The sequence below is a fragment of the Castanea sativa genome, chromosome 11 (genome assembly GCF_040712315.1).
Source record: "Castanea sativa cultivar Marrone di Chiusa Pesio chromosome 11, ASM4071231v1".
Classification (NCBI taxonomy): domain Eukaryota; kingdom Viridiplantae; phylum Streptophyta; class Magnoliopsida; order Fagales; family Fagaceae; genus Castanea; species Castanea sativa.
Window position 1 is genome coordinate 53410316 of NC_134023.1, and position 19611 is coordinate 53429926.

Below are 19611 nucleotides of genomic sequence, written 5' to 3' on the forward strand. Positions count from 1 at the left end.
GTTCACAAAAGGCGGCTACCCAAGTTCTTCCAATGCAAGTCTACATGCCTTACCAACCGCGTCAATCATTGTATAAAGATTTGTCCATACCTTTAACCTCACCATTCTCCCCAGTCTCCCCCTACCAGAACCTCCAACCACTAACCATGACACATCCTGCTCATAATCCTTTTAAACCAAGAGAAATTTTTCCCAGCATAATAAGCCCAACACCACTCTAACTAGAACCTCAAACCAGACCACAAAATGAACCTCCTCTCATCAAAAAAGATAAAGAGCCATTATACCAATCACCAGATCCAACTATTGGTGCTTTTTCCAAACCCCCAGATATGAACATGTTGGCCACAAACTCTAATCCCCCAAACCCGATTTCATCATTTCTTAAAACCCTAACTCTTCAAGAATCCACAGAACCTTTTGTCCTCCCAGTCATTGATGACACAGATCTAGACTTGTCTGGCCTTGAATTAGACGAAGTATTTATGACAGATCCAAGGGTAGAAGAAGAAGATAATGTCCTTCGCCCTAAACAACCTCCACCACCACCACCACCATCAATATTTCCTCCACCACCTTTCATCCCTGATCACCACACAAGATTAACCTACTCATCAACCACAGATTCAAAGCACTTGTTTACCATTGATAACAGTCCTCCTTCAAAATGGCATGATGAGATTTTTAACATGTATTCATGGTGTACAGCTGAACTCTAAGCCCCAAATAATACTGTTGCACAGATCATTGCCAAGTTTGTCGCAAAACTTACAGGAAGATTGAGATAATGGTAGATTAATCTTGGAGAATACTGGCAAAGACAAGCAGCACAGTGCAACACTCTAGAAGATTTTTTTCACAATCATTCATGATGAATTCCTTGGTTCACTGGCTCATTACACTGAAGTAGCAAGAGAAGAATTCTTACTGATGAAAATCTATAGTATATGCATATATATATATATATATATATATATATATATATATGCATATACTATAGATTTTCAATTTACTTCTTTCTAAATGCCTAAAAATTTTATATTGTTCTAATTAATCTGAATTGTTTCAAATGCTATTTTTTTGGGAACTTTATAGTTGATTCATGACATGTTTTCTATATTTCCAACTCAATGCTTTCCGGGAAATGTCCTTCATAAAGAATTGGACAAAGAGTTGAGCTTGATGGTTTAGGACACGTATATATTTAAAATCCAAACGATATGAAAGAGAGCCCTCCAACTTGCATAACGTAATAGCGACAATTGGTCTTATAGTAATTACAAAATTATGACTACTTTTTATTTGTAGAATAAAAGATAAAATAGAGGTTAAACAAAATATTTAAAACTTTGAGTCACTGTTCGAAAAACCAAATTAGATTGGCTCCTAACTATAATGAGGCTGCTACAATACCACCATTGTGACCAAGGTCAAGATACAAAACAATAATTTTGAATTTGTGATTATTCAAATAACGATAAATAAATTTTATTTAATATTCTTTTAGGAAATTATAAATTTATAATCCGAAGGCTTTGAGCCTTTAAAATCTAAAAAAAAAAAAAAGAGTTTTTGAGACTTTGTTTTTCTTGTCCAAAGTTTTTGGATTTGGAGTAATCCTTACGCTGGGCAAAAGTTTTCAATTTAGAAAATTGTTTTTTTAGTACCTAATTTTCCACACTAACAATGAATACACGTAATAGCATTTTGTCCATCTAGATTTTTCAAGAAAGTGTCTTTCACGTAAATTAAAGCTTGATCGCTAGGCCTTAGAATCTTGACAACAAATTAACAACAAGAGACGTCAAAATCTATTACCGTGTAAACTGGGTTTTCTTTCCTGATAACGTGAAATTTTGGTAAAGTATTAAAGGTCTAGATATGTGAGTTCCTAAGTAAAATTAGTACCTAATTTTCTAGACTAACAATAAATACACTTAATAGCATTTTTGTCCATCTAGATTTTTCAAGAAAGTGTCTTTCACGAAAATTAAAGCTTCATCGCTAGGCCTTAGAATCTTGACAACAAACAACAAGAGACATCAAAATCTAATACTGTGTAAACTAGGTTTTCTTTCTTGATAGCGTGAAATTTTGGTAAGGTATTAAAAGTCTAGATATGTGAGTCCCTAAGTAAAAGAAGAAAAATAGAATGATTAAAATGTGTTAGTGTCAAATTGTCAGTTAGTTTATGCATTGAGTATCTTTGATGTTTTGCTTAAGTTGTTTTGGTTTAAATTGATTTATATACAATTAATTAAATTTAATGATTTTAATTGTAAATCTCCAAATTTTTTAGATTTTTTTTTTATGAAATTATAGATTGATTTGTTCCTATGGTCCATTATCTAAATAAATGAACCACATTAGCATTGTTGAGAGAAAATTAGTACCTAATTTTCCACACTAACAATAAATACACTTAATAGCATTTTTGCCCATCTAGATTTTTCAAGAAAGTATCTTTCACGAAAATTAAAGCTTTATCGCTAGGCCTTAGAATCTTTACAACAAACAACAGGCGACATCAAAATCTAATACTGTGTAAACTAGGTTTTCTTTCTTGATAGTGTGAAATTTTGGTAAGGTATTAAAAGTCTAGATATGTGAGTCCCTAAGTAAAAGAAGAAAAATAGAATGATTAAAATGTTTCAGTGTCAAATTGTCGGTTAGTTTATGCATGGAGTATCTTTGATGTTTTGCTTAAGTTGTTTTGGTTTAAATCGATTTATATACAATTAATTAGATTTAATGATTTTGATTGTAAATCTCCGAGTTTTTGAGAAATTTTTTATGAAATTGCAGACTGATTTGTTCCTATGGTCCATTTATCTAAATAAATGAACCACATTAGCATTGTCGAGAGAAAATTAGTACCTAATTTTCCACACTAACAATAAATACACTTAATAGCATTTTTGTCCATCTAGATTTTTCAAGAAAGTGTCTTTCACGAAAATTAAAACTTCATCGCTAGGCCTTAGAATCTTGACAACAAATAACAAGAGACATCAAAATCTAATACTGTGTAAACTGGATTTTCTTTCTTGATAGCGTGAAATTTTGGTAAGGTATTAAAAGTCTAGATATGTGAGTCCCTACGTAAAAGAAGAAAAATAGAATGATTAAAATGTGTCAGTGTCAAATTGTCAGTTAGTTTATGCATTGAGTATCTTTGATGTTTTGCTTAAGTTGTTTTGGTTTAAATCAATTTATATACAATTAATTAAATTTAATGATTTTGATTGTAAATCTCCGAATTTTCGAGAATTTTTTTATGAAATTGCAGATTGATTTGTTCCTATGGTTCATTTATCTAAATAAACGAACCACATTAGTGTTGTTGAGAGAAATCTCATTTGGGTGAAAACAAATGTGTAGCACTAAAATAGATTTGTCAATCCCTAGTGGATAATCTATTCTTTATAGTTAACCAAGCTATGAAACTATCCTTGGGAGTAGATTTAGAAATTTTTTTTTTTGATAATTAGATTTAGAAAATTAGATACGTTTGCACGACTCAAATTTTGGTATAGTAACTTTAAATGTAGCATTCCATGTTGCCCCAAATTCCAAATTCTCATATTTTTGACATTTTCTTTTGCATTCTAAGCCCAATTTTGTTAGGCTTAGAGATAACTTGTATGCTTGATTTGGAGAAAGGAGCAACTGGACAATGAGAAAGAGGAGAAGAGCTGTTGGACAAGAAAGATGAGAAATTATAAGGTTCACATGGTGGACAATTGACGTGGTCTACCATTCCACTAAAAGACTCACACTTGTTTAAAATTGTTGATTTTAAAAAAAAATTTAAACAAAAACTAATTACTGACTCAATAATTTTAAACAAATGAAAATCTTTTAATGGAATGGTGGATAAGTGATGTGGTCCAACAGAGGACTATATAATTTCTCGAAAAAGAGAAAAATCTGAAAAAAAAAAAAAGAAAAGAAAAGAAGGCATTTGTTTTTAATTGTTTAAAAATGGTTTTTTGGTCTTTAAACAGTGTGTCACCTAAACAAAAATCATATACTATCAATTTTTGTCTAACTTAATAATAAAAGTAATGCTAGGGTGCAAAGTGTACATTCGAATAGTTTAGTATGTAAAGTGTAATTTGATATATAGTTTAAGGTGGTAAAATATAATTTATCCTTACTCTTAAAAACAATGAAAAAAAAAATAGAGAACATAGAGCCTCCAGATGGGTCCACCAAAAAAAAAAAAAGAAAAAAAAAGAACATAACGCCCATATCAAAAAAAAAAAAAAAAAAAAAAAATGAGAAGCAAGCCCATATCAAGTTGGGTCCACTAAAATAAACAAAAAAAATGTTTGGTGCCACTAGGAAGCTTTTCTCTGGAATTATCAGAGCCAGGTTTCGATCCTGGGACCTGTGGGTTATGGGCCCACCACGCTTCCGCTGCGCCACTCTGATTTTGTTGATAGCTTAACGTATCAATAATACTTATTCAATAAAAACTAATTCTGTAAATTGCTAACTTACATTCAATACCCGAAATAGTGTATCGGGTCACCCAATTAGCCCAATAAATATAATAACAAAAATCCCAATCATGGCCCATAAATAGCCCATTTATAAATCACCTAAATCCGTTAAGCTTTTCACTGTGTTTCACTTCAGGTTTAGGGTTTTATAGCACTTTTCTTTCTGCCTCCTCTTTCTCTTCCTCCTACTTCTCCCAATCTCCTCAACCATGGCTGAACAGGTTCAGATCCTCTCTCTCTCTCTCTCTCTCTCTCTCTATATATATATATATATATATTTGTTTGTGTTACTTTTATGTCCTGTTTGATTGGGTTAGAAACTGTTACAAAGTTTGTATTATGAGCTCTTTACAGACCTCAAGATTGGATTTTTATTAATGGGTTTTGGTTTTTTGCTCTGGTTTTTCAGACTGAAAAGGCGTTTTTGAAGCAGCCCAAGGTGTTTCTAAGGTACTGTTAAATGGGTTTTCTTTTTGTTGCAATTGTTTGTTTGTTTGATCTGGTTTTTGATTATGTTGGGAATGTGTTTGTTCTTTTCTAGCTCAAAGAAATCTGGGAAGGCCAAGAGGCCTGGAAAGGGTGGCAATCGCTATTGGAAGAACATTGGGCTGAATTTCAAGACACCCAGAGAGGCAATTGATGGTTTGCTTTCTTTGACACACTTAGTTTTGCTATTTTTTTCTTGTTGGACACTAATTTCTGCTGTGAATTAATCTATAACTGAAGTTATTAAGATTTCATTTCCTAATGTTGCATTTTGCTATATAATGTCTGTTGTCTGCCTATGTTTAAACCAAAAGGTCCACACTTGTTGGTATATCTAAGGTCCTTGATGTCTTTATTCAAAATATAATTTAATTGGTTTCAAACTTGGCCTTGCCTGTAGAAAATTTTCATTGTTTGGGATTTGGTTTAACATCATTGCTTTATTTTGAATGACTAGGATCTGACATTCCGATTCTTAAATATGAGTAGATTAGAGGTTTTGGTGCTTACTCAAAGTTGGGAATTCTTAATGTTTTGTGTCACTAAGCTAAATATTTGATTAGCTACTACTAAGAGTCAGTGCACTATATGTATGTCTTTCTTGATGTTGTGGTGCACCTAGCATTAGACTCACAAGTTCCAATCTAATGAAAGTTTGGCGTCATAAGCAAATTATTGCTCAATTTAAGCACTGTACAGGTTGAGAGAACTACTAATGAGCTTAGCTTAAACTTAAAATGTCTAGGCATTTTTTGCAAGATCAACCTGAGTCGAGATTGTTACATATTTGTTGGCTTCATCCTGTACTTCAAGCATGAGTTGTAAATTTCGAACTTGAGCTGAACTTGTTGGCATGTAATTCTTTTAGTGAGTGCCTTGCCTCTAGAGCCTAGGCGATTGCCCAAGCACCCTAAACAGGCTGCAAGATGTTTGAGCTAGAACCTCAATGAAATTCAGAAAAAAAGGAAGTTTTGTAATTTGGGAAAAAAAAAGATAGTTCTATAATTAATTCATGTTAGTGGATGTGGATGTATCTTTCTTCTCTCTCACCTCACTTTCTTTCAGCCTCAATTTAGTTTATTTTTATTTTAATAATATAGTTTTTCAGCTTTAGTAGTTGTTGTCCTCTTGTTTTTAGTCTGGCCTCAGATTAACTAATAGAGCATCCTATAAAAAAAATTCAAACTATGCCCAATATGAGTTAGTTACATATGATTTGGGTTCATTATATGTATGATAATTATATATAGAGTTAGGCTTCTCATGCCTTAGACGATGAAAGGAGTGGACTTGGCGCCTTAAGTCTCCTTTTGCATTTTTTTTCTTCAATATATATGTACGATAATTATATATAGAGATAGTCATTTATGATTCATCATTTTTTTTCCAAAATCACATTCGAAGAATGATGTTGCCCTCCCTTGTTTGCAGGGACATATATTGACAAGAAGTGCCCATTCACTGGCAATGTTTCAATCAGAGGTCGTATTATTTCTGGCACTTGCCACAGTGCCAAGATGGTGAGGACCATAATTGTTCGAAGGGACTACCTTCACTTTGTCAAGAAATATCAGAGGCAAGAACACAACTTATATGCTTCAGTTTCTCATCTTTTAATTTTTCATTTCTTCATATGCTCTGTGATAGCTAGTGATATCATGTATATGAATATGAATATAATGCTTATTGGGTTTGTGACCCTTTTATACATTCTCAATTTCTTTATGTAAATTCTCTCATCCATCATTCTGGCGTTGTTTTTCAGATATGAGAAGAGGCACTCGAACATTCCAGCCCATATTTCCCCATGCTTCCGTGTGAAAGAAGGCGATTATGTTACCATTGGCCAATGCAGGTTTGTATTATAAACTGCAGGATCTGATCTTGCTTCTTCCCTGATCGTTTTCTTTCCCTCTTTAAAATACCAATTTGACTTCTTTTTCACTATGATTGTACTTACTATATATTAAATCTTAAACGATTAATTTATTTTACAGGCCTTTGTCAAAAACAGTGAGGTTCAATGTGTTGAAAGTCCTCTCTGCTGGCTCTGCTAGTGCTGGGAAGAAGGCATTTACAGGGATGTGAAAGTGTTTGATTGTTATAGAGAAGGCTGGAGATATTTTCCTGGATTAAATTTTGTAGGAGCTTGCTCTTTTTTGTTTTTTGTTCTTAGCCCTTTTGATGGATGCAAGACTTCAGGATTTGTTTTCTAATTTATCGTAATTTTCAAGAAATTATTGCTTGGGTATTCTTTAAGCCAAAGTTTTGTTTCTTGCCTACTTATCAAGGAGAAAGAAAATATTACATATATTTTTATAATAGTGGATTACCTTGATTAACAAGGTGCCCCCATATCTATTGCTCTATACTAGCCTCATCCATGCTCTAGGTGCGTGATGAGGTTTTTGTTTTAGTGGTCTTTTTTTGTGTGTGTATATATACATATATATATATATATATATATATAATTTTTATTTTGAAAATTTAATTTATAAGTGAATAAAGTATTTAGAAAATTAACAGGAAAGTGATCTTATTTTTTCGACAATGTTTTAGTGGGAGTTAGAGTTACATATACTAGATTGTTTATAGTTTTACATATACTAGATCTAATATAGGGGTATTTTTGAACTAAAAAAATGAGAAATTTAAATAGGAAAAGCCCTTGAAATAATAATATAGATAAATAGTATGAATGAAAGTTTGAATATTAGATCTTTGATTTCGAATTGGGGAACACATGAATATCATGAGACTTTAAGAACTAGGATCTTATGATAAATATCACGAGACTTTAAGAATTAGGATCTCATAAATATCATGAGGCCTGTCAAGAACTACTAATTCAAGAACTACTAATTCAATCTTTGCCTATTAAAATGTAAAGTTCATAATCTATCATAATTCTTTTTGTGTATGCCAAATACAATGCACAAATTTATCTCTACAATTGTGGGTACCTGTTCCTCAAAAAAAGCATTGTGGACACCTGCACCACCAATAAATTTAGCACTGACAGTGATTATGAGGCAAAAAGTCGTGAAGCATTGGCTTTCCCTGAAATATACTTTACTTTGAAGAGAAACCAACTTCTTTCTCTCAATCAATTATTATTCTCTGACTTGGGAATTTATTTCAATTTTCTGGGTTTTGCTGGTTTCCTTTGGAATCATTAAAAGGTGAATTAAATCAATGTTCTCTTTGAACCTTCTATTTTAAATTTAGAAAAATTATATATAGTTTTTTTTTTCTATATTTTTCATAATAACATTTTAATGTTTACTTCATGCATTATATTGACTTAAAAAAATTATATAAAAAAATATTCAAGAATAAATACTCATGAATTGCTTTTACTTTTACTTTGAAAATTAAGAAACTAAATTGACACAATTAATAATTGACTAGATAAAAAAAATGATACTCTATCTGAAAAACCAAATTGAACTCTACGTTAAAGTATTAAATTAATCAATTTAACATTTCTCCACTATTTTTCTCTTTAAAAAACATTTCTTCGCTATTTTATTCTATCTTTTTTCTTCTTCTCATTCCATCTTGATTCATTATACACGTATACTTTTTAAATTTTCTTCTATTCTATTTCTTCATAAATTGTATGGTTAAGAAAAATAAAACATAAAATGGTCTTCTCAAAATTTAAACACCTTTTGTACTGCTCAATAAAATAGTCTTCGCAATATTGTGGTCCTCGATTGATCAGTTTTATCTAAACTTATTGAAATAATTAAAGGTGTTTAAAAAAGAAAGAATAAAAACTATTTGAATGACCCAAAGTTGGGATGAATTGTCATTTTGGTCTTGTCTTGTCTCTTTTTTTCTTTTTTTTTTTTGGTTTTTGAAAGATTCAACAAGTCATTTACATCTTTAAAGTTTATTTCTTTTTGTTATTTTAGTCTTTAAAATTTAAAATTTATATAACTTTAGCTAATCCATCCATGTTTATTTATAAATTGTTGTTAAATCTAATAACACACTTTTGTGAAATGTGGTGCTTTCATAAGTGAAAATGAATATTAAAATTTATAAATTAAAATAATTAATTTTGGAGACAAATATATATATATATATATATATATATATATACTTTTTTTTTTTTTTTGGCTAACTTTTAAGGTTGTAATTTGAATTTCAGATTAAAAAAAAAAAAAAAAAGGACAAAGACCAAAAGACTCTAGTCTAGCTTAGTGTTTCAACTTTCTACAATCTGGGGGTCCACCAGGTACAAATACTGATGCTGATACACAACCATTCTGGTCTGATTAGATTAGTGGGTTGACTCTATCTTCCTTGTTCCTTCCTTCTTTGCTTGCATGACCAAAAAATTTATTTCATTTCTCTGTGTTCTGTGTTCTGTGTCTGGTTCTTGTTGTTATTGGGGTAAAGAAAAAGCAAAAGCAAAAGCAGTAGTGTGAAAACTCAAACATGGGTTCAGGCAACAGTTGCATGGGGTCACACCCATCTGGGTCAAGGTCACAGCTGAGCCGCTCAGGCACAGCAATGTCAAAAAGGTCTAAGCTTTCCTTTCTCATCTGTGGTGCTTCCTCTGGTTCTCACACTCACACTCCCTTTCAGGTACTACTCTAAACCTCTCATATAGTTTCATTTCCTTCATCACTTTTGAATTTCATCTACATCTTTGCAAGTGTTTGAACTAAAGGGTTTAGAATGAAGTATGAAAGGGGAAGATAAAGATTTCATTTTTATGACTTGGGTCAGCTTTTTTTTAAAGCTTAATAGGCTTAATAATATGTGGATTTAGAAATAATTAGGTGTAAGCATCAAATCCATAACATGGCAAGTGAATGTTTTGGTTGGAGCAAAATCATTAAAACTCAAACTCTATCATTTGCTGTTAAAATTCACATGACAATAGCTTTAAGAATTATGTTATAACCCTTTTATACTTTTTGATTAATTGGTAGTAAAGGTCTTTATTTTTGTTAACTTGGATGATCCTTTTTTAATTTTATTTTGTAAGCCTTTCATTACCCTTTGTTTGGGTTCCGAGATAATAAGGAAAGAATTGTAAACCAAAGTGTTAATTCTTGTGTTTTGTATGTGGTTGTTTGGTTCAGAAAAATGAAAGCCTCATCTTCAACTAAGCTTAATAGTTGAAATTATTATCAGTCAAGCTGAGAGGGGGTTTTGTATATCCTATTCCAATCAATGAAAAGTATGAAATTAACGAATTGCGTTCTATCATCCAGTCTCTTAGTTTTTAATTAATCTGAATTTAGGACTGAAATTGCGGAGCATCTATTGCACTTTAGTGCTGATTTTATCGTTATTTATTTGTGGGTCTGTTAAATATTTGCTAATTTTCTATGAAAACTAGGGAGCAAATTTGTGGAGGATAGGTAGAAGCTTTTAATCAATGTAGTTTTAAAAAGAAGACTAAATCTGACCTGATAAAGAGAAAGAGAAATTCAAACCTTACTAAATATGATGTTGAGATTTAGTTTGATGGTTTCCATCCTATTGTTATGAAGTATGGATGTAAGGTTAATGTCACCAACAGTGTTATTACTTGCTAATGGTATTTGTATAATGACTCATTATTCCATTTTGAATATGGAGTTAAACAAAATTTGCTACAGTTAGTTCTCTATGGTAATGTGTTGATAAAACATGTTCTTACCTTTAAAAGAAGAAAAAAGTGTGACTTATTTGTAATTGAAGTATAAGAATACTCCAGCTCAAATTGTGCCTCCTCCTCCTGTAAGAGAAAGGTGGAGGTAAGGTTTTGGATTCAAAACTCATTAGGTATGTCTGTGTAACTTACCAATAAAAAATTGTAAGTAATACTGTTTGTTGTATGATGAGTTGGGAAGATCTATCTTAGTAGCTGGTGGTTTTGTTCATGTCATTTTTGTTATCACAGAACTTTGTCATTTTATAAGTTAAATTGAACCATCACAATGTCAGTTTTAACAGTGATGTTAAATGCATAAATTCTTTAACTGTAGGTGGAAAATCATCTCACTAAATCAACAGCAAGACCTCTAGAAAAGAAGGCTTCCCTTAATAGTGTATCCCTAAAGCCCATGGAGCAGCCATCCCCAAATTGTACTTCAGAAACTGGGTTCAGTAGCTCCAGCCCTGATAGTGGAGCCTCATCTGAAGGCATCCATGGTACTGTTGTTGAAAGTTCTGCTGAATTTGGTCTGATAAATCATGAAACATGTAGCAGTGGGAAATGCCTTTCTGAGAATGATGGATTAGTGCCTCATCCGGCAAGTGCTCACAGTACTCCTGTGGAATTTCATAGGGAGAGCAGTGAAACATCTGGTATGACCTTTAAAGAACAATCGTCTCTAGAGTCAGTGGATAGACCTTCAAGCAGTGTGGCTCAGGAGCCTGCAAATTTATGTTTAGTTGAGGAATCTATTCTGGATGCAGCTAAGGGCTTCCATTCTTCTGATTCTGATTCTGGATCTGCTTCTGTTGTTCCTGATTCTCCAGAAAATTGTCAATTGCTTCAAGATGATTCTGCTGAAAGGGTCACATCCTCAGGTCTAGGATCCATTGTTTCTGCTACAGAACAAGATTTGAGAAATAGAAGTCGGCTTCAAGTTGATATGGTGAGTATCTCCTCTGACACTTTGTTTAGAGGCATTTCAGATGTAAGTAACCGTGAGGCAAGAAGTAGTAGAGGAATGTTTTGGGATACTTTTTCAAGACGCAGTTTTAGACAGCATAGTGATTCCCCAATGATTGTTTTCGCAACCAGTCATGCTGATCGTCTTAGATCTCATGACAGATGGCTCCTTGATTTCAGTGATCTCCATTATGAAGGGTTTGGTCATGATTTTAGACACCCTCGCTATGGTGGTCATCATAGACGTGAAAGACGACGGTGGTCAAGATATGAGGTAATACTTTATGCCCTTTTTCTTATCATGATGCATTATTTTAGGAATTTTCAAAAAGTCATGTCAAAAGGATCTCAATAAAAAATAAAAAATAAAAAAACCTCTTATTTGTATTTGCACTTAAAGTATTAATACCTTCTGAAAAGATCCATTTTTGTTGCAAAGTATGACCCATTGGATACGACATTTATTTAATTTTTGGATAAGGGTGAATTGGCTTAAATGATTAGGCATCACAAACTTTTGAACTAATGGAAAGTTTTCTAGTGCGATTCTATTTTTAGTTTTTTAGAAAACCAAGTCCTCTAGGCGGGGCAATTTGATTGAAGTTTGCTTGATAGAAGTTGATGCAAGTGTAATTTTTTTTGGAGGGGGGTGGGGGGAGGGGTGTTTAAGATATGATTTTTTTTATTAACTTCTGAATACATTTTCTGATAAGTATTGACTTCTGAATACATGTCCATGATGAAAATTATAATGGCAACTTGCAGAATTTTTCATTGAATTTTTTTTTTTTTAGAATATCTTCTAGGAAGCACGGACGTGGCGCCGGAGGTGCCGCACCCGCGTCCGATGCGGCGCAACGCGGTGATGCGCGAGGGACGCCGCTGCTCGCGCGTCGGTGCCGCGTCGGCCATGTGTTTTCCTTTTTTTCCAGCTGACTCGCGCCGACGCGGCTTGAATCGCGCCGACGCGGCGCCGATTCGGCCAGAATCGGGCTGTTTTGGCCGTATCGGCCGGCGACCGAAACGGCCGAAACATGCCGAAACAGGCCTCGAATCATGCTGCAACAGCCGAAATCGGCTCTAAATGAGACCCAAAAACCCTAAATCTATCCTTCCTTAATTTTATTTTGAATATTTGTTGCTTCTTTTGTGTTTTCTTTTTGGTTTTGTGTTGTGTTTTGTGTTTCTTGCTTTTTTCTTTCTTTGTTTTGTGAATCAAGGCATAGTAAATTAGTAATATGTTTTTTAAGAATATTTTAATAGTAAAAATATATAGAAAATATAAATAAAAATATTTTTAATAATTTTTTAATTGCCCAGTCCCGTCGCACCCGCACCCACATTTTTCAAAAATTGCCGAGTCCCGCACCCATACCCGCACCCGTACCCGTACCCGCACCCGCACCCGTGCTTCATAGAATATCTTCCACACGTCCACCTAAAAGGACAAGGTTGATTGGAGCCTTCCTGTCCAACCCCATGATGTGGTAGGAATGGACTGGACAGCAGTGGGATATCTTTTTCAAAAAATTCAAGTGACATGTTAGAATTAGAGTAAAGAAATTCCCCTTGAGTTTGCCAACCAAATCTTGCCACTTTATGGGGTTCATGGGCGAGTTCCAACCCTAATTTGTTCCTCTTGTAATCCATGCAAGAAAATTAAAACTTGTAATATATTATTTTAGCATTGTGGATGACTCATTTATGTAGTGAAGTTCTCACCATGCCTTACTGCTTATTCAGGGGTGGGTGAGAACTATAATAGGTAGTAACATGAAGTTTCAAACTAGATGTCAATCTGGTCTAACCTTTTTTCGTTTATTATTCAGGGCTGGCTTTAAAGCTGCAGTTCTGGAATTATTACATTATTCAATATGTCGTCTTATATAAATGTGAGGAATTTGTCTAGTGCTTTATATTATTTAAAGGACTAGTAACCTAGTAGGTCTAGTCTCGATAATACTGCATGGTGTTAAATTGATGGTGATCTTTTCTTGTTTCCTTTGCAAAAGTGCATTTCCCATGCTCTTATGTTACTTTCTTCCTAAGGTTTGCTTGTAAGCAAATGGTTTGTAGTAAGCGTGACGGGGAAGCACAAAAAAAATATATTTTGAGTTAGTCTTATTTAATTGGAGTAATTTGCATTTTATTTTAGGCATTTAATTTATCAGAGTCGATGCTATTTTTGTAATTCAATAATAGGATCTCCTAAATTATCAATGAGAATTAGTGTTTCCTATGTCAATTAGAATTAGGATTAGTCTTAGTAGTCTATATAACCACAGTATTATACTCCTATGGAAACAAATTACAAGTTGATTAGTTAATAAAATTTCTCTTGGATTTCCAATGGTTTGATGCTGACTCCAACCAACCCTAGGTCCTTACTTCTAGAGTTTTCTGTCTTGCTTGGTGTTGACTTGAACCAAGCCTAGGTGGTAACTCCTAGGTTTCCTATCCTTTATTTTCTAGTCTTTAATTTTTGAGTTGCATGATTGCATCGTTTTGGTAAGCAAAGTTAAATATTTATTTTAATTTAGTCTTAAAAAAAAAAAAACTAATCCAGTCTTATTTAGAGTCAAATTTATGTTTTGTAATTCACTGTTTGGGATCTCCCAAATCAATTAGAATTAGGGTTTCCTCTGTCAATTAGAATTAGGTTTAATCCTAGTATTGTATTGTACTCCTATGGAGACTGATCACATATCACAGTTTGATTGATTAATAAAATTTCCCACAAAATGTTGACTCCTATCGGTGCTGACTCCAACCAACCCTAGATGTAGACTTCTAGAGGTTTTCTCTCTTGCTTGGTGCTGACTCCAAGCAATAATGGGTGTTGACTTTTAGGTTTCCTATCCTTTATTTTTCTGTTCTTTAATTGTTGCGTTGCATCATTTTGGTTTTGTCCCTTTGTACCATGTCAATTGTAACAAATTGGAACAAAGAACTATTTTATATGAAGTTGTTTTCCAGTTCTTTTGGAAGAGTGATGCAATGAGTGCATGATGTCTTCATTTTTGCGTAAATATTTCCTTTTTCCCACACTTTTATATACCCCGTTGTTCGTCTTTCCTTCAGTTTGCTGTATGGATTTTTTCTGCTTTCACCTGCAGTCTGCTTTATTTTTGTCCTTCATTCATGTGCATTTTCTATTCTTGCAGAGTTCAGAAAGATTTCATAGTGACCTGGATGATGAAGACAGGCACATGTCTTTCTGTGCATCAGGACTCCACCCTAATGGTAGATGCACTTGTGGGACATTCTTTTCAGCTGAAGAGCCTAGTATTCATGCAAGTATCTTTCAAATACTCATGCTTGCTGATGCACTATTTGAGGTAGATTTCCCAAGTCAGATTTTTTATTTATTTTATCTGGCTTATATATAAAGTTTTATTACATTCGTTTATGGGAAACTTTTAGCTTCAAAAGTTGATAGAATGTTACATTTAGTGTCTGTTTGGCATTGGATTATGAGCTAGCTTTCTTACTTTTAGCTTGTATGTATTTTAAAATATCAGCCTTTTGTTGAATCTTCTGTTGTTTGTTTAAGCACTGAGTTTTTTGGGTGTAGTCAATCAAATAAATTATTTGTTGCTGCCAGTGGGCTCTAGCCTTCCTCGTAAGAAAGGGTGAAGGGTAAGGTCATGGGTTCAAAATCTACTGGGTCCATGTAAAAGTTACAAATAAAACAAATATTTTTTCTTTCTCATGTTAATAATTGAGATTTATAGAAGTTATCTGATTGTAATTCTGCTTTTAGTGATTAAATTTCTGTTTACAAATTGATTGGCAGCATTGGCTCTTGTTCTGAACTGCTCCTTGATGCTTAGTGCATTTGCTGTTCTTACAGTATAAAGTTTGGTTGCACATAGTGATTGGATTTCATTGTTAGTTACAGATATAGTTATGCTTAAATTATTTTCCTGCTAAAATATATATATATATCAAATTGTGCATTTAGTTTTCTGATGAATTTTGATGAGTTGGAGTAGGAAATAATAGCTTTTTGGGGATTAAATAATTGAACTGCTTAAGGGTAATTTGATCAAAGAGGATGGACTATGTAATTTGCTTGTCCAAAGAATAATGGTAACTGGTGAACTAAAACCTCAATCAAACAGCCAAATGATCTTGTCCTGAGTTCCATAGGAACAATGTGAACCCTGTAGTTTCATTAGTTTTTTAATCTGACCGAAACATTATGTTCCATCAACTGAAATAAACAGAAATTGAACATATTACTGTCATTTGACCTTCTTCTTTTTTGGCACATTGTCCAAATATCATCTTAAATTTATAAAGGTAAGCCATTGTGACAAAACCCTCAATTTGGAGAGGCAGTGGAGCAATCTTTTGTCCCTTTTAAATATACAACAGCTGGGGTAAAGTTTGATAGGGTAAGTGAACACTTAGATTTAGTTGGAATAAAGCTTGAAAAATAGTTTTATGGTATATAGAGATTAGGAATTTTTGGACATTTTGGAATCTTGGTTTCTTTTAGGATTTTTAGGTTGTTGAATAAAAGGATGAGGATGATGCAATGGAGGTGATAGTGATACAGCACAAATTTGACACCTAGGAATCAATCCCTAGGGTTGTACGCAATCAACACCAAACTCTTGTAGGAAAAAATACTCCAACAATAAATTTTATTATTCAAGAATACTTTGAAATAATTCTAAACTCTAGGTTCTTTATATATATTTTCCAAACTTACAGATAACATATATATATATATATATATATATATATATTTCAAACTTGTTACCCTATTAAGAAAAAGAAACAATTCTAACCAATAAAATTAATTCTACCACCTAGTAGAAAAGGAATGAAATTCCTAAAGCAAGTAGGAAAAGAAAAGAAAAGAAAGTTTAACTGATTACATAAAAAATTCAATAAATCCTAGACCTTATGCCCAAACTGTTAGCAGCCTCCATCCTTAAGATCACTGGTTGGGCTGTCTCCTTGCATATACGTCCATAGACATGCGTAATTGGGGACTTGTATCTTGTATTTTCCCAGGAAGTTGTTGAAGAGTGGAATAGTCTGCCCCTAAAAAATAATAACAAAAAAAATGTTGAAATATGCTTTAAAAAAAAAATGATGGATGGATTTTGAACCTGGACCAAGTTGGGATGAAAATTTTATTTTAGATTTAAAAAGAATAAAGAAAACTTAACAGAGTCAAGTGAGAGAATAGCAATGTACATGAGAGCCCCTAAAGACTAAGGAAAGCATGTTAACTAAGCCATGAAGTAAACCTTAAAATTTCAATTTCACTGAATAATAGTTTTTTGAGTCAGTTTTTCTCCCCCCCTCCTACTCCCATGATCATGACTTGACTGTGTGTAAAACAAAATCTAAGAGAGCATGGGCATTTGGTAATAATGTGAAGGGGGTTGGACCATCTAAAGCCCATAATTCTTAGTTTACATGACTGGCAAGAGGAGGAGGGAGGTGAACATTAGTCTAATAAAATGATTACTATTTAGTGCGCTGTCATACTTTGCTTATATAGAATTGTAGAACTGTCACATGCAATTTGCAAAAAACTGAATTATAAGAGGATGGCTGGGCAGGCTCTCTCTCTCCCTATCTATTTTAGTTCATACTTTTAATTAAATACTTTAGTATTATCATAATTTCCAAAATGCAGGTCTTGGATGAAATCCATCACCACCCGGTGTCTGATTCACCGTCTGTGCTTTCACTGCCAGCTCCAGTGGATGTTGTAGACTCATTTCCTCTCAAGAATCACAAGAAGGTCGAGGCAACTGAAAATGGAGCCCAGTAAGTTTATTTGGTATATGTCTAATTGGCCAAAAAACAAAAAACATGTGGAAAAAGAAAAAGAACAAGAAAGGAAGTGTGCATCATATAAGGTTTGGTTTGTTTATATGGAAGTGTTGCTTACATGAGGGTATATGAGGGAAATTCAGTGGTTTCTTTTTTCTTATTTCTTCTCTGAAACCAAACAAGCTTAGATCTTAAAGAGCCTAATCGTATATGAACTTTAGAATATATTTAACTGAAATTAGCTTCACGTAGATAATTTATTATTTGTATTGTTAACGGATATCTATGCATTTTCCAAAGTTGAGTGATCCAATAGTTATAGATTGACTACATGTACAATTTTTCTTTGGAAGTTTGGAACATGTTGTTGCTGTTCCTCTACTTGTGGTTATTCTTGAAGTATACATTTGAATGATTCCCATTATTTCTTCAACAGTTTACAGTGAAAATTGCATAATCTTTGTTCATCTTCAGAACTTATTCAAGGTCCTTATATATGTTGCCGTCAATAACAGGTGTTACATTTGCCTGGCTGAGTATGAGGAAGGGGAAACAATAAGAGTTCTCCCGTGTTGTCATGAATATCATATGTCATGCATTGATAAATGGCTCAAAGAAATACACGGGTATCTTCAATTCTTTCATGCTTTTATTTTATCAATTTATTGGGGTCTACTTTATAAATTAAATTCAATTTTTTTCTATTGTAACGTTGTCCCTTCTGTTCCTTTGCTGGTGCTGTAGTGTATGCCCAATTTGCAGAGGAGATGTTTGTGAGGGCATTGCCGAAGCTTCTGCCTGAAATCCAGAAATTTCATCTTTTTGATGAATATGTAAATACATATATAAATAGGTAAAGTTTTTTTCTTGAAATATTTTATGCCCATATATTTATTGTAAAACAGAAAAGTTTAATGCTTCAGTAATATAATATGCCATAAGTTGGCTCCAGAGAATTAAGAAGAGGGGCATATGCATCTTGTAGTTTCCCTGTTGAAATTCCAGTACATCAGATTTTGTAATAAAAACTAGAAAGGATTTTCATCAATATTATTGCCACACCATCAATATGCATTGGCATGATGAGAGAGGTACTGAAATTTGGTAATTGCTGTCCATCATTTGGATGGAATATGCTAGTTATGATGGAGTTTATGAAAGTGATTTGATTGTTGATTCCAAACAAGATTACTTAAAAAGAATTTGATCTATTCAGGAGCAAATTTTGTCGGATTCTCAAAAGCTTGGAAGCAGGATTTTTAGCTGGGTTTGTAAGAGTTTGATATAGCTTTTAGGTACCCCTGTTCAATGGAACCATTCCATCACAATGTGATTTAAGGCATGGCATTATCATTATAATGACCAATTTAAAGATGCACTTGTATGCAGCAGATCCTATTTAACATACAGCCTTAACCATGTGATGACCATCAGATACCTAAGCTATAGCAAGTACTGAAAAAGTAATACCTGAAACTACCCATTGAAAGCAACTAGGGAACATAAGCTAGGCCAGGGTAAGTAATATCAGTTTAAAACTTTTAACATTTACCAAGAAAAGGGAGGTAAAAAAAGGCAGGAAATCTATGCTATTTGTCCAGGACTTCCGGATAAAGTTTTCTAGTTCCAGTGACTGAGGAACATTGTCCTTTTGTCTTGGAGTGAAAATCCTTTGGCATGGAGGACTGCAGTGGCACTATTTAAGTTTTAAAGACCACCTGCAACTGAGTTCTATTGGGCCAAGATCTTAACTACTTCATTGGGAAGATTTGGTGTTTCACGGATCCAAAATTACCATGATTGACACCACATCATTTTAAAGTAGTTATCATTCTTTGTTCAGTGGGATGGAAATTAAATGACATGAACTTATTTACACTTCTAAATTTATGAAATTAGATTTTCATTATGAAAGAAACTCTCCATTATGAAGCAAATAGAAAGGACAATTTCCCTTTGAAGCTAGAAAAAAAAAAATCAACTACACTTGGGAAGAGGGATTTGATTTCTAGACATCTTCATTGGAAATACTAAGTGTTAATTGAGTTATAAAGCTCTTTACGAAATAGGTGTACCATCGTGTCGGTCTTTAGAGCACTCAAAGATATGATGAAGTTTGCACCTTGCATTTGCTGATGATGCAGTCTTTTATATATATATGCAGCATCCCTTTTTTACTCTCCCAATCCA

General features: G+C 33.3%; 2 protein-coding genes and 1 non-coding gene across 3 annotated transcripts; 2 read left to right on the plus strand and 1 right to left on the minus strand.

Moving 5' to 3' along the window:
- Positions 1-4365: 4365 nt before the first annotated feature.
- On the minus strand, positions 4366-4437 carry TRNAM-CAU (transfer RNA methionine (anticodon CAU)). Its single transcript has one exon. It is a non-coding gene; the product is annotated as a tRNA-Met (tRNA).
- A 148-nt stretch (positions 4438-4585) lies between these two features.
- Positions 4586-7347, plus strand: LOC142614613 (small ribosomal subunit protein uS17y). Its single transcript, XM_075787164.1, has 6 exons — positions 4586-4729; positions 4918-4958; positions 5050-5150; positions 6426-6570; positions 6760-6849; positions 6992-7347. Exons 1-6 carry the CDS (start codon positions 4718-4720, stop codon positions 7080-7082), a joined length of 480 nt encoding a protein of 159 aa, XP_075643279.1. The 5' UTR covers positions 4586-4717; the 3' UTR covers positions 7083-7347.
- A 1935-nt stretch (positions 7348-9282) lies between these two features.
- Positions 9283-18501, plus strand: LOC142617538 (uncharacterized). Its single transcript, XM_075790436.1, has 6 exons — positions 9283-9593; positions 10988-11893; positions 14784-14957; positions 17282-17415; positions 17937-18047; positions 18166-18501. Exons 1-6 carry the CDS (start codon positions 9444-9446, stop codon positions 18221-18223), a joined length of 1533 nt encoding a protein of 510 aa, XP_075646551.1. The 5' UTR covers positions 9283-9443; the 3' UTR covers positions 18224-18501.
- Positions 18502-19611: the final 1110 nt, after the last annotated feature.

What these genes read in the sequence shown, in the direction of transcription:
- LOC142617538 (XM_075790436.1), top strand. Translation starts at nt 9,444, where the DNA reads ATGGGTTCAGGCAACAGTTGCATGGGGTCACACCCATCTGGGTCAAGG. An exon ending in ACACTCACACTCCCTTTCAG is followed by an intron (nt 9,594 to 10,987) that starts GTACTACTCTAA and finishes CTTTAACTGTAG; the next exon opens with GTGGAAAATCATCTCACTAA. An exon ending in GACGGTGGTCAAGATATGAG is followed by an intron (nt 11,894 to 14,783) that starts GTAATACTTTAT and finishes CTATTCTTGCAG; the next exon opens with AGTTCAGAAAGATTTCATAG.
- LOC142614613 (XM_075787164.1), top strand. An exon ending in ACCCAGAGAGGCAATTGATG is followed by an intron (nt 5,151 to 6,425) that starts GTTTGCTTTCTT and finishes CCTTGTTTGCAG; the next exon opens with GGACATATATTGACAAGAAG. An exon ending in GTTACCATTGGCCAATGCAG is followed by an intron (nt 6,850 to 6,991) that starts GTTTGTATTATA and finishes TTTATTTTACAG; the next exon opens with GCCTTTGTCAAAAACAGTGA.